Here is a 12610-nt window from a genome sequence, read left to right as displayed (position 1 = left end):
CAGGGGTCACTAGGGGGCATCAGCACACTTCCAAAGAGGCTGCTAAATGACTTCAATGATTAAAATAAGACTAAAAAAGAACGTTTTTCTTTTTTTAATTCATTCCTGCAACATTTAACAACAAGGATTCTCAGTCTTGGAAAACCTGGATATATGACTGCGATTTCTAGACCTGGAAAAGTCATGGAAATTAATAAAATCTTAAAAAGTGAAGGAAATATATACTGTACATATCTTTGGATTATCTTTATTTGGGGGCTTTTCATTTGATTAATGAACTATCATGTCATGTAATTAATTAGATGTCATTAACGGACAGTGTAATTAAAAGCTGGAGTGTGTGTGACATCTCTCTGTCTCACTGAGACGAACATCATGCACAGTTTGTTGATCGATTGTTCTGATGTGGTCCGACACTTTCTCATGTTTCAGGACACCAGCGCTCAAGAACAGCAGCGGAGATCACACAGGTCCATCAGAGGTGTGTGATCACACAGGTCCATCAGAGGTGTGTGTGTGTGTGTGTGTGATCACACAGTTCCATCAGAGGTGTGTGTGTGTGTGTGTGTGTGTGTGTGATCACACAGGTCCATCAGAGGTGTGTGTGTGTGTGTGTGATCACACAGTTCCATCAGAGGTGTGTGTGTGTGTGTGTGTGTGATCACACAGTTCCATCAGAGGTGTGTGTGTGTGTGTGTGTGTGTGTGTGTGTGTGTGTGTGTGTGTGTGTGAGATCACACAGGTCCATCAGAGGAGGTGTGTGTGTGTGTGTGTGTGTGTGTGTGTGTGTGTGTGTGTTCTTACCATAGTCAGTGTTTTCTGGCTCCCAGCAGTTTGATGGCCAGAAGTATGGAGTCTGAGGTCAACAGAAACAGGAGCACTCATCAACTGTCATCATTTCAGATCTCTTACTCACATGATTGTCCTGAATATACAGTCTAGCTGAACATCTGACCACATCTAGTTTCACCTGCTGAACAACGTGTGAAGCACAGAATCCTCTAGAATCTGTACGTGTAGAATTAGGATTCACCTCACTGGAATCACTGGAATAACCAAACCTGCTCATTCCCGTTGAGCATATAGACAATATCAATGACATCATTAATATGAATATGTATCAGAAAAAGAATGACATCATGAATATGAATCAAAATATGAATTATGTCATGAATATATGTATCAAAATATGAATATGAATATCAGAATATGAACAACATCATGAATATGAATATCAGAGTATGAATATCATCATGAATATGAATTTCCATCATAATTTGAAAGACATCATGTTTCATCATGTTCATATTCTGATACATATTCATCAACATGACAGATAGTAAAAACACTGTAACAAAATGATCCATATCATGAACAGATCGACGGTTCTGAACTTCAGATGGTCACGAGGTTCTCGGCCAATCACGTGAGAGAATGTCAGAGTCTCACCTGAAACCGGTAGAAGGTTCCGTCGTCCTTCAGCATGAGGACATGGTCTGATATGGGGAAGAAATAACCGTGAGCGGCCATCAGCGTCCCCAGATGAAGAGCCTCCACTGCAACACACACACACACACACACACACACACACACACACACACACACACACACACACACACACACACAGTATTTAACTGAGCAGCTCTTTGATCCGTCTCTCTCTCAGAGATGAAAGGTCTGTGTGGGACGAGCTTCTTCATTTTAACTAGAGACACTTGAGATGTTTCAGATGAATCTGCTGTTGTCCTTCAACCGTCTCGTCTCAGGGATTGTTCCGTCTGGAGTCGTTACAGATTTCAGAGCAATAAACAAACTCTGTTCGAGTAAATAAAGCTGCTCAGCTCAACAATACAAATAAATTAAAGTTCACCCGAAAATAAAAGTGCATCATATCCTCTCCCTCATGTCCTTCCAAACACAGACGAACACAAAAAAGACATTTAGCAGAAAACAGACAACAACTTCTGAACGCTCTGTGTGAAAAACAATCTCCTCGTGTTCCACAGAAAGAGTTTGAAATCACAGACTGTGTAATAATAAACAGAATATTCATTTTTGGATGAATTATTCCTTATTACTACATTCCCCGTCTGTCAGGCTCTAGATCAGCAGTTCTCAAACTTCACTAAAATATTCAGCTAGCTCTGGTTGTGTTTTTAAAAGGTAACTAAAATAGTTAAAATTAAAATAATTCAATTCCAGAAGTTTTAAGATCTGAATAAGGATCCTGCTCTCTTTAACCAATGAATTTACATCACATTTACAGATTTTAAGATTTTTTAAAAATATTTTTACTCACAATTTCTACCTGATTAAATATTTTAGAGCTTGGCATAACTAGTAAAATACGTTCATTATAAAATGCCTATGCCATTAATATTTTATTAATGTGCATGACTTTTTCAGGTCTAGAAATCACACTTTTATTATATATATATATAAAAAATATATTTTATTTTCCAAGCCTGTGAGAATACTGGTTCTTCAAAGACAAAAAAAACAAAAAAAACAAAAAAAAAAAAACAGGGTTGAGGGTTGAATATCTTGAAAATATATATAAAATAAATGTATTTTAATGAAAAATCAAAACAATTTTTAAAAATATATTTATATATCCATATCAATTTTTGTAATTGTTTTAGCTTATTTTAATGCTTGTTTTGTTTAAGGGTGTTAGGATCCACTGATCCAGTGTCTCGCAGGTTTTTATCTACTCGAGTCTCTTGTGAAGTGTAATTCAGCGCTCTCTTGAAGACGTGAAGATCTCTCAGAGCAACACAACCGGCAGAAACCAGCACACCTGCTTCTCCACGAGGTCAGAGACAGAAGAGACAGAGAAACACCTGCTGACATTCCCATACTGCACTCACAATGAAGCAGAATCTGAGCTGAACCTGAACGTGAGAGGCGTCACACGCGTCAGCTGGTCATTTGTGTCCTCTGGATGTAAAACAGAGGCTGATTTCATGAAGGTCACGTCAGGCTAAAAACAAATCAAGCTGAAATCAATGCAGCTCGGTGGATGTAAATGCCAGCGTTTGATTTCCTCCTTGAGCCGTTTATTTACTGCCGTCACCTTCGGCAACCCGCGGCCTAATTGAATAACGACAAACGCTCTGAACAATCTGCCAGCCTAATGAGTTTAACACGGTAAAAGGGTTTGTGTGACACCAGCTGATCGGTTTGCTCTCGTGAGCTCGTATTTCAGAAGTCTTACTGTACCTTGATCTTCAATGTTCAGGTTCTTCTGCATCCATTGGACAATATCAGAGCCTGAAAAACAGAAGAGATGACACACAGAGAGTCCATGAAACAGTGAATTTATTCAGATACATTTACATTTATATGCTTTTTATCTGAACTAACTGCATTCGTTCATCCTCCTGGAGTGGGTGTTAAACGACAGGCCTGAAGCTGCAGCTCTGACCTTCGTGTTTGTTTCAGGACACAAATCATTCAGGTAATGATGCCTCATTATCTCGGGAACAGGCGCAGCCGTACGGGAAGCACGAGCCGATGTTTGTGGAAAGTAGGTTTTGGGGGCAGCCGGTGCGAGGGCTTGTTAAACCCAGTGAGTTTGGGGAGATTTTGTGTCTTGCAGAGGCTTGTAGAAAAACACCCGAGAGACGTGTGTGTCTGAAAGAGCGTCTTCAGGGACGGCAGAAATAAGAGCATCCTGTTTTTAATTGAAACAGTGATTCGGACAGAGAGCGTGTCCTGATAACGTCCTCTGAAGGACACAGATCAAGATCGGCTTCACCGTCTCTCGGCTGGAGAAAGTAGAACAAGATCTCGACTGAGAGACGATTCAGGTCCAAACGGACTCAAATTACTTTAATTCCTGTTCCTGATCTTATTGTGAATGTTTCCGCCACGGAATTAAAAATAAAAAAGTAATTGTCATTTTTTATCTCACAATGCTGAGAAGAAAAAGTCAGAATTAAAGGATATAAACTTGAAATTCTGACTTTTTTTCTAGCGATTGTGAGTTTCTGTCACACAATTATGAGACTTTTTCTCGCAATTCAGAGTTTTTATCAATGGAAGTGACAAGAAAAATAAGAAAAAATCTGGCTTTGGTAAATCATAATTATGACCAGTTGAAATTATTACATCATAATTTTGTTTTTTTTATGTCATAATTATGACTTAAATCATAATTCCAACTAATTATGTCATAATTTCAACTTTTCAAGTCATAATTTCAACCATTAAATTAGTTTCAACTTAATTGTCTTTTTATGTCATACTTATGACTTTAAGTTATAATTTTAACTAATTGTCATAATTTTGACTTATTATTGCTATAATTTTGGCTTTTCATTCTAATGATTTTGTCATTTTAAGTTGTGCTGCTTCATATTTTTGTGGAAACCATCATACATTTTATTTTTCCGGATTCTCTGAGGAATAGAAAGTTAACAGCATTTATTTGAAACAGAATGTTTTGTCACATTGTATCTTCTGATCAATTTAATGTGTCCTTGCTGAATAAAAGTATTCATTTCCTTAAAAAAAATTGTGATTGTAAAATGTTGAACATCAGTGTATATCAAAATAAAACTGAAGTCATGCAAAGAGCAGCTCGTACAACTTAACATAATTATTTTTATTTTTATTATTTAGTTCTTAATTTTAATCTCTGGACAAGTTTCTGTAAATTAAAAAAACATTGAAAACAAACATCATTACAGCAGATGAACAACAGATGTTTTTATCTGAAGTGACTTACAAAAGAGCAATTTCTCAATATTCATAAAACACAATGAAAGAGTTGAAGCATAAACCAGATACTGGAGAAACTAGAAAAATGCAGAAAAGAAGAGAAGGAGGACTTTAATGTGACTCAAACAAAAAGTTTAATGTCACAGACGTCTGAAGGAAACTCGCAGTAACACAAGAAGGCATGTTGAGTACGCGCGGTTCAACAGGACGAGCGAATATTCTGCGATTGTGTACTTGTGTTTGTTTCTGGCCTTAAAACCTGGAGTGTGTGTCTTTCAGTTTCTCACACACATGAGCAGCAACACCAGCTGTTCCCAGCAGCTAAATTTATACTCTTTTAATTATCACTGTCTGTCTCAGAGCAGCGGGTCCATATGGATCTCACTCACTCAAACACTCGCCCTACTTCTGATTCTCTCGCTCTTCCGCCATTCTCATTTGTGCTAATTATTGTGTGTCTTTGTTGTTCTTTTTGTGGATTTGCAGAGTCTTTGGAGGATTTAGTGTGAATGTGTGTGTTTGGACACAAAGCATCACAGATTTCACTATAGTTAAGGCCAATGTCACACTGAGAGGCGCTTTGATTGATTTCTGTGTTGACAGCACAACATATTACTGCTCCTGTAGCCGTGTGTGTGTGTGTGTGTGTGTGTGTGTGTGTGTGTGTGTGTGTTGTTGTCTGTAACTCTTAAAGAATTAGTTTGACACGCATTACGTAATCACATTGGAAAAGTCATGCGTGACGTATGCAGAAGTACCGATCCAGTGTTTACAAAGCGAACATCAAAGATTAAGTCAAACACCCTTTACAAAAAAAAAGGTAAAACAACGATGTCGGACGATTTTGAAGTTGGAGGAGAAAATGAGATGGAGTTTTTCGCCCTACCGCGGTACTTCTGCCTACGTCACGCGTGACCTTTCCAACATGATTACGTAATGCGTGGAGCATCACAGAGCAGTGCAAGACGAGCATTTGTGGTTAAAAAGTATATAATATTTTTTTATTTTTTTTAGAAAATGTCCGATGGTTTCTCTAGATAAGACTCTTATTCCTCGTCTGGGATCGTGTAGAGCTCTTTGAAGCTGCACTGAAACTGACATTTGGACCTTCAACCCGTTGAACCCCAGTGAAGTCCACTATATGGAGAAAAATCCTGGAATGTTTACCTTCATTTCTTTTCCACTGAAGAAAGAAAGACATGAACATCTTGGATGACATGGAGATGAGTAAATTATCAGGATATTTTCATTCTGAAGTGAACTAATCCTTTAAGATGTTTCAGAAACACATCTGTTTACAAACAGAGTGAACGAGTGAACGAGTGAACGAGTGAGTGCACTACACAGTGTACTTCAAGTGTTCCTCTGTTCCTCTGTCCTCTACATCCCAGAATACCACAAGTGTTTGAAGTGTTTCGGCTGCGGTTTCTACATTTCAGATGTCGTTTATTGAAGATGCTTATGTAAGACACTCGATTACATAACGGCAGGAACAGCAGAGGAGGATCTGAACTGCTCCTCCGTCTCACACTGAACTTTCTGGGGCTTTTCATCATCATCATCATCTCCTCAGTGCTGCTCTCCCATGATGCATCAGATCTGTGGGTCCTAATTAATGCATTAATAAAATAAAGCCTGTGGGCTGTTCGACTTCAATCACAGCTGGCTGATTCTCAGAGAAACAAGAACTGATGAATTGATGCACCTTAAACTCAGTGTAAGTCGCTTTGGATAAAAGTGTAAATGTAAACGCATTAATGTGAATGCAAACACACCCTGAGCGCAGACTCTCTGCGGGATGAACTGTGCAAATTCCCAAAATGAAAACTTTAGGTTAGTAATGAGAAAAAACGACTGGAGCACTTTAGTGTTTTTGTAGCTCTGGTCATGTAAAAGAGCTGCGAGTGAGTAAATAATGACAGCATTCTGATTTTGGCGGGAACGATTCCTTTAAATATCTCTCTCAAGGCTCAATGTAAATGCCAAAACATGTTTGGAGGCCGCAGGACCGGCAGCTCTATCGAGCACGTCTCTTTCAAGCAGACGTCTGACAGATCTGTCTCTCTTTGCTCATGCTAGCGTCCAGCCGTGACCTCTCTTCAAAGCCCGCGGCATTGTTTGATGGCTCCGGTCTCTGTTTGTCCTCATCTGAGCAGCTCCTGTCAGTCCTCGGGTATTCTGGGATCGGTGTTTGGACTGTGGGACGGTTTCCTCATTAGCGTTCGCGCGTCTCCTCGGGAATCTCTGCAAACAGCTCAAACCGCGAGACTCGAGGACTATAAAAAGGTTTCTGTCACTGTCAAAGTCTCATTTATTCATGAACCATCAAAGATTCAGAGCGCGAGGAGTTTCTCATGAGCCGCAGACTTGATTCATATCACAGCAACAGTTCATATAACATCCGTTTTATAATTTTACATTTACTGTTAGGAATGAGTTTGTGTTTATCAAGACATACAGAAAAATAAAATATAAAGAGAAAATAATAAAATGAGATGAAGTACACTTTCATTTGTAAAGTATTCACTGGATCATATTTACATATACACTCATATTTACAAATAAATAAATAAATTATATATATATATATATATATATATATATATATATACACACACACATACACACATAAATTGTTATTTATTCATGTGTATGTAAATATAAATGAGTATATAGGTATATTTATTTAATTATATACTGTATATATTTACTTATATAATTATGTTTTATATGTGAATATAAATGTCTGTATGTATTTATAAATGAATAAATATTTATGTTTGTATATGTAAATAAAAATGTGTATATTTTATTTGTGTATATGTGAATACAAATATGTTTGTGTGTATATTTTATATATATATATATATATATATATATATATATATATATACACACACATACACACACACACACGAAAAAAACAAATAAATGAATATTTATGTGTGTATATGAATATGTGTATATTTTTATTTATTTATAAATCAATATTTATTTATGTATGCTAATATAGACGTGTATATACTATATATTTATTTATGTGGATATAAATGTCTGTGTGTATACATTTATTTATTATATATATTTATGAATAAATAAATATATAAATAAATATTATGTGTATATGTAAATGTGTATATTTTTATTTATTTATTTATAAATATTTATTTATTTATTTATATGCATCTGTAAATTACATATATAATTTACAGACACACACAAACATAAATAATAAATATAAATATATAAATAAATAAAAATAAACAATATATTTATAGATAAATAGATAGATAGATAGATAGATAGATAAAGACACATATTAATAAATAAAAACAAAAGAAATGGAGTTGTGTATAAGTAAGATGAAGCTCTGGAGCATGGGTTAATGAAGGAATGATCATCTGAACACACCTGAAAACACACTGGGAATCTTGGACAAAAAGCTCTTGACGGTCCGGATGGGAATCCCGTTCTTTTCGTCCTGCATGCGGGCGATGATGTCTTCCATCTGAGAGCGGGAAGAGAGCGAGAGAGATCAGCTTCACAGCCTGACGTCTGGAACAATCACAGTAATTACACGCTTCATAATTAGCCTTCTATTCTGTGTAATTACGCTTAATTTCTGTGTGATTAAACAGTGTTGTACTCACATTTACTTTCACTCTTGACAGCACATACTCTAAACCTGCTCTACAGCAGCGCAAACAAATACATCCATGAACAGTCATCTGAGAGCAGAGTTATTCTGATGTACAGACACATTAATATTCATAAACACAAACAAACACAAAGATGACGGGGCTTTCTAGGGGTTTGTTTGGCTGTTTAAACTCTCACACCTCACAGCCGCTCGCAGGGACTGAAAATCCCTCTTAATCTTCCAAAACAAAATGACATTTGGGATGCTGAGAGACTCCAGGGGGGCGGAGTTAAGCCAGCAGCAGGTGTGACTCTCTGATTGGCTGGCACTCTGCCGGACGGAGCCGTTTGATTGGTTTTTCTCTCACACAAACTCACACTCGAGCCAAGAAGTGACTGAAGAAACAAATGGAATCTTGCTGTAAAGTGTTACCAATTTAACATTTGCTCTTCTGAGAAAACGGACATCATCTTTCATCCAGAAATGTGTCCCAAATTTTGTCCAATCAAATGCTTGACCAATCTGCATGTATGATGTCATTTTGACAGCTAAACTTCTGTAATCTCACATACTGAGAAATACTGAGATGAATGAACTCATCATGAGGCTCACGGCTGTGTTCAGAGAGAGAGACCGGCGCCGGTCAGAGCGTCCGAGAGGAGAAAACAAGTTCACTCGCTCATGTCACTCGCTTTCGACCCTGAGCAGAGATTCTCATCTCCATCTGAACTTCAGCCAAACCCAGAGTGTGTCTTTTGATGCTCGAGATGCACAAACACACAGATCACACTTCAGACTGATTCACTGCGCTGGTCAGATACTCGCGTCCAGCTGATCTACGCCAGAAACAGACAGAAACGTCAGTCTAGTGTCTTATAAAGCTGAAGAAAGCTGAGAGCGACAGTGTTTTCTCAGGGATATTAAATGATCACACAGTCTGATGACGGACAGAAAGAATCTCAGTCAAGCGCTGTGTGGAATAATCCAGCGTCTGAAGCACATTTACACTGTCAGTCATTCAGGTGATTTATAGCAAAATGTATGTTGTTGCATGTGTTTAAAAAGCAAAAAACACAAATTAAATGAATGTGTTGAATTCTGAGGGAATACATGAACTGATATAAAATAAATACCTTGAAATGGATAAAGTTTAAATTTGGATAAAAGCGTCTGACAGATGCATGAATGTAAACGTAAACAATTACAGGGATGATAATGCATCACAGTATTCAATGAGAAAAAATACACAGGAACTGATTTGAGATATTTATATAAAGCTGTATATGTAAGAGGGGCGTTTCCTCCGAGGAGGCAAGGGAGGCAGTGCCTCCTCAAAAAAATAGGATGAGAAATTAATCCATATTACATATAAAACAACACAAATATTACAAATTATGACATTAAAAAGAGCTTAAAGAGTTAGTTCACCCAAAAAAGAAAATAATGTCATTAATTCCTCACCCTCATGTCGTTCCACACCCGTAAGACCTTCGTTAATCTTCAGAAAGCAAATTGAGATATTTTTGATGAAATCCGATGGCTCAGTGAGGCCTGCATCGCCAGCAATGACATTTCCTCTCTCAAGATCCATTAATGTACTAAAAACATATTTAAATCAGTTCATGTGAGTACAGTGGTTCAATATTAATATTATAAAGCCACGAGAATATTTTTGGTGCGACAAAAAACAAAATAACGACTTATATAGTGATGGCCGATTTCAAAACACTGCTTCATGAAGCTTCGGAGCGTTATGAATCTTTGTGTCGAATCATGATTCAGAGCGCCAAAGTCACGTGATTTCAGCAGTTTGGCGGTTTGACACGTGATCCGAATCATGATTCGACACAAAAGATTCATAACACTCCGAAGCTTCATGAAGCAGTGTTTTGAAATCGGCTGTCACTATATAAATCGTTATTTTGTTTTTTTGGCGCACCAAACATATTCTCATCGCTTTACAATATTAATATTGAACCACTGTACTCACATGAACTGATTTAAATATGTTTTTAGTACATTAATGGATCTTGAGAGAGGAAATGTCATTGCTGGCTATGCAGGCCTCACTGAGCCATCGGATTTCATCAAAAATATCTATGTTCCGAAGATTAACGAAGGTCTTACGGGTGTGGAACGACATGAGGGGGAGTAATAAATGACAGAATTTTCATTTTTGGGTGAACTAACCCTTTAAGTCACTCGTATTTCTAAAGAATTTCTAAAAGTGTGCGGTGGGTTTTGTGGGGGGTAATTGAGAATGAATGGGGGAAAGTCACGTGAGAGGAGGCAATGACTCCATCGCGCTATAATTGGATGTAATTGGTTATGATTGGATATGATTGGTTTGTGCGATAAATCCCGCCTCTTGTTTACGTGCACCACCCGCGTGTCAGTTTGAATGAACAAATGATGCCGTCAATGGGAAGACTAATCGAAAAGTAAGTAAACAGATCACCCAGTTAGATATCACCGCTTTATGTCACGTCAAAATCAAACTTGAAATGGACTGAAAACACGATGACTGCGGGGGGTTTAGTGCAATCAGCTTGGTGAAATTAAAAATACATCTTCGTGTCTGTGACAGACGGTGTTTACGGAGCATGACTGATGATCCAAAATAGCCTAAGACGACATCAATACACAAATAAAATACATTATTTAAATTATTATTGCCTTTATTATTATTTTGGAATGAATGTAGAAATGCTTAACTTGATGAGATTGACTTGGTTTTGATAAATAGAACATTTATTACAATACATTGTTAATGTAAAATTACAAAATAGAATTGTATTTGGTTTCTTTTTTCTTTTTTGATGTAAAGTAATGTTCATTTAACAAGGAAGATGTGTCAACGTTAGAGTAATGCACATGAATTTACATTGATTCATAAAAAATTAAAAAATGTGCCTCCTCATTTCAGAACACTGATCTGTAAGTACGCCCAACTTCATCCAGATTCAGCCATCAAATCTCAACTGTTTGTTTATATCGTCTCAGACTGTAACTATATTATCATCCAGCTGTAATGTGACTATAAGGCATGAAGATATTATAAACATCAACATCAGGGTTTCTGTAAAGCTGCTTTGAAACAATGTGTACTGTGAAAAAAGATTATATATACATTTGCTAAATTTACTGTAAATGTCACAGATGTGTGTGATCTTACTCTGTGTCGCCCTCAAACCCTTGTGCGCGATAAAAGTGCCTCGACCAATCAGAGCGCAGACGCTCGTTAAAGACACAGATGGACCGTCAGAGTGACGCACACATGCTGCCATAGCAACAGTGTCAATAAACTAAGAGGACATATCTCTCTCACACACACTCTCACACACACACACACACACGTTTGTTTTTGTGAATTGTGGGCACATTCCATAGGCGTAATGGTTTTTATACTGTACAAACTGTATTTTCTCTCCCCCTACACCAACACTACCTCTAACCCTACCCATCACAGGAAACTGTGCACATTTTTACTTTCTCACAAAAACTCATTCTGTGATTTATAAGTCTTTCATAAATGGGGACATGGAGTAATGTCCTCATTAGTCACCCTCTCCTTGTAATACCTATCATACCCATGTACACACACACACACACACACATATATATCATATAAAAGATTCAAACAGTCTGTAGAAAAACTTAATAAACAACTAGTTAGTTAAAGTTAAATTACTTAAAGGGATAGTTCACCCAAAAATGAAAATTATTCCATGATTTACTAACCCTCATGTATTACTTTTCTATGGATGGATGCATTATTTTTGGCTTCAAAACGCAACGTAAATCATGGGATAATTTTCATTTTTGGGTGAACTATCCCTTTCAACTGGTGACATGTTTATGGAAGTGTCATATATATATCATACTCTCTCTCTCTCTTTCACACTCACTCTCACTTTTTCTATTATCAAAGTTCATAAAAAGCATGATTTCCCATGTGTCAGTGGCCTTCCCGTGTGTCTCCCCGCAGGAGCTGTATAATTAAGAATGAGGCTGATGAACACTAACAGAACGAGCCGGACGTCCAGTGAACTACAGTCTGTTACTGTGAGATCAACTGATGAATTACAGACAGCAGAGGAAAAACACTGCGCAATGCAAATAATATCACGCAACTAACAAAAACTTGTTCTAAGAATGTTTTGCCAATGTTCCCACTAAGTTATGAAACGGTATTTCTGAATGTTCTACGAACGTCTCGTTTTAAAAAAAAAAAAAACATCCAGT

The 12610-nt window shown here is 37.2% G+C and overlaps 1 protein-coding gene across 3 annotated transcripts in view; it reads right to left on the bottom strand.

Moving 5' to 3' along the window:
* Positions 1-12610, bottom strand: part of rgs7b (regulator of G protein signaling 7b) — a 32924-nt gene that overhangs the window by 7962 nt on the left and 12352 nt on the right. For all 3 annotated transcript variants that reach the window (XM_051913660.1, XM_051913659.1, XM_051913658.1), the window contains 4 exons: positions 8137-8233; positions 3223-3273; positions 1450-1556; positions 805-856 (listed from right to left, as the gene is read on the bottom strand). In XM_051913660.1, the coding sequence (XP_051769620.1) occupies positions 805-856; positions 1450-1556; positions 3223-3273; positions 8137-8233 (307 nt within the window). The remainder of the gene's footprint in view (positions 1-804; positions 857-1449; positions 1557-3222; positions 3274-8136; positions 8234-12610) is intronic.

Source organism: Ctenopharyngodon idella, chromosome 12 (assembly GCF_019924925.1).
Source record: "Ctenopharyngodon idella isolate HZGC_01 chromosome 12, HZGC01, whole genome shotgun sequence".
In the NCBI taxonomy this organism is placed as follows: Eukaryota; Metazoa; Chordata; class Actinopteri; order Cypriniformes; family Xenocyprididae; genus Ctenopharyngodon; species Ctenopharyngodon idella.
Note: the sequence above shows the minus strand (reverse complement) of the source record. Positions and strands in the feature narration are given on the sequence as shown.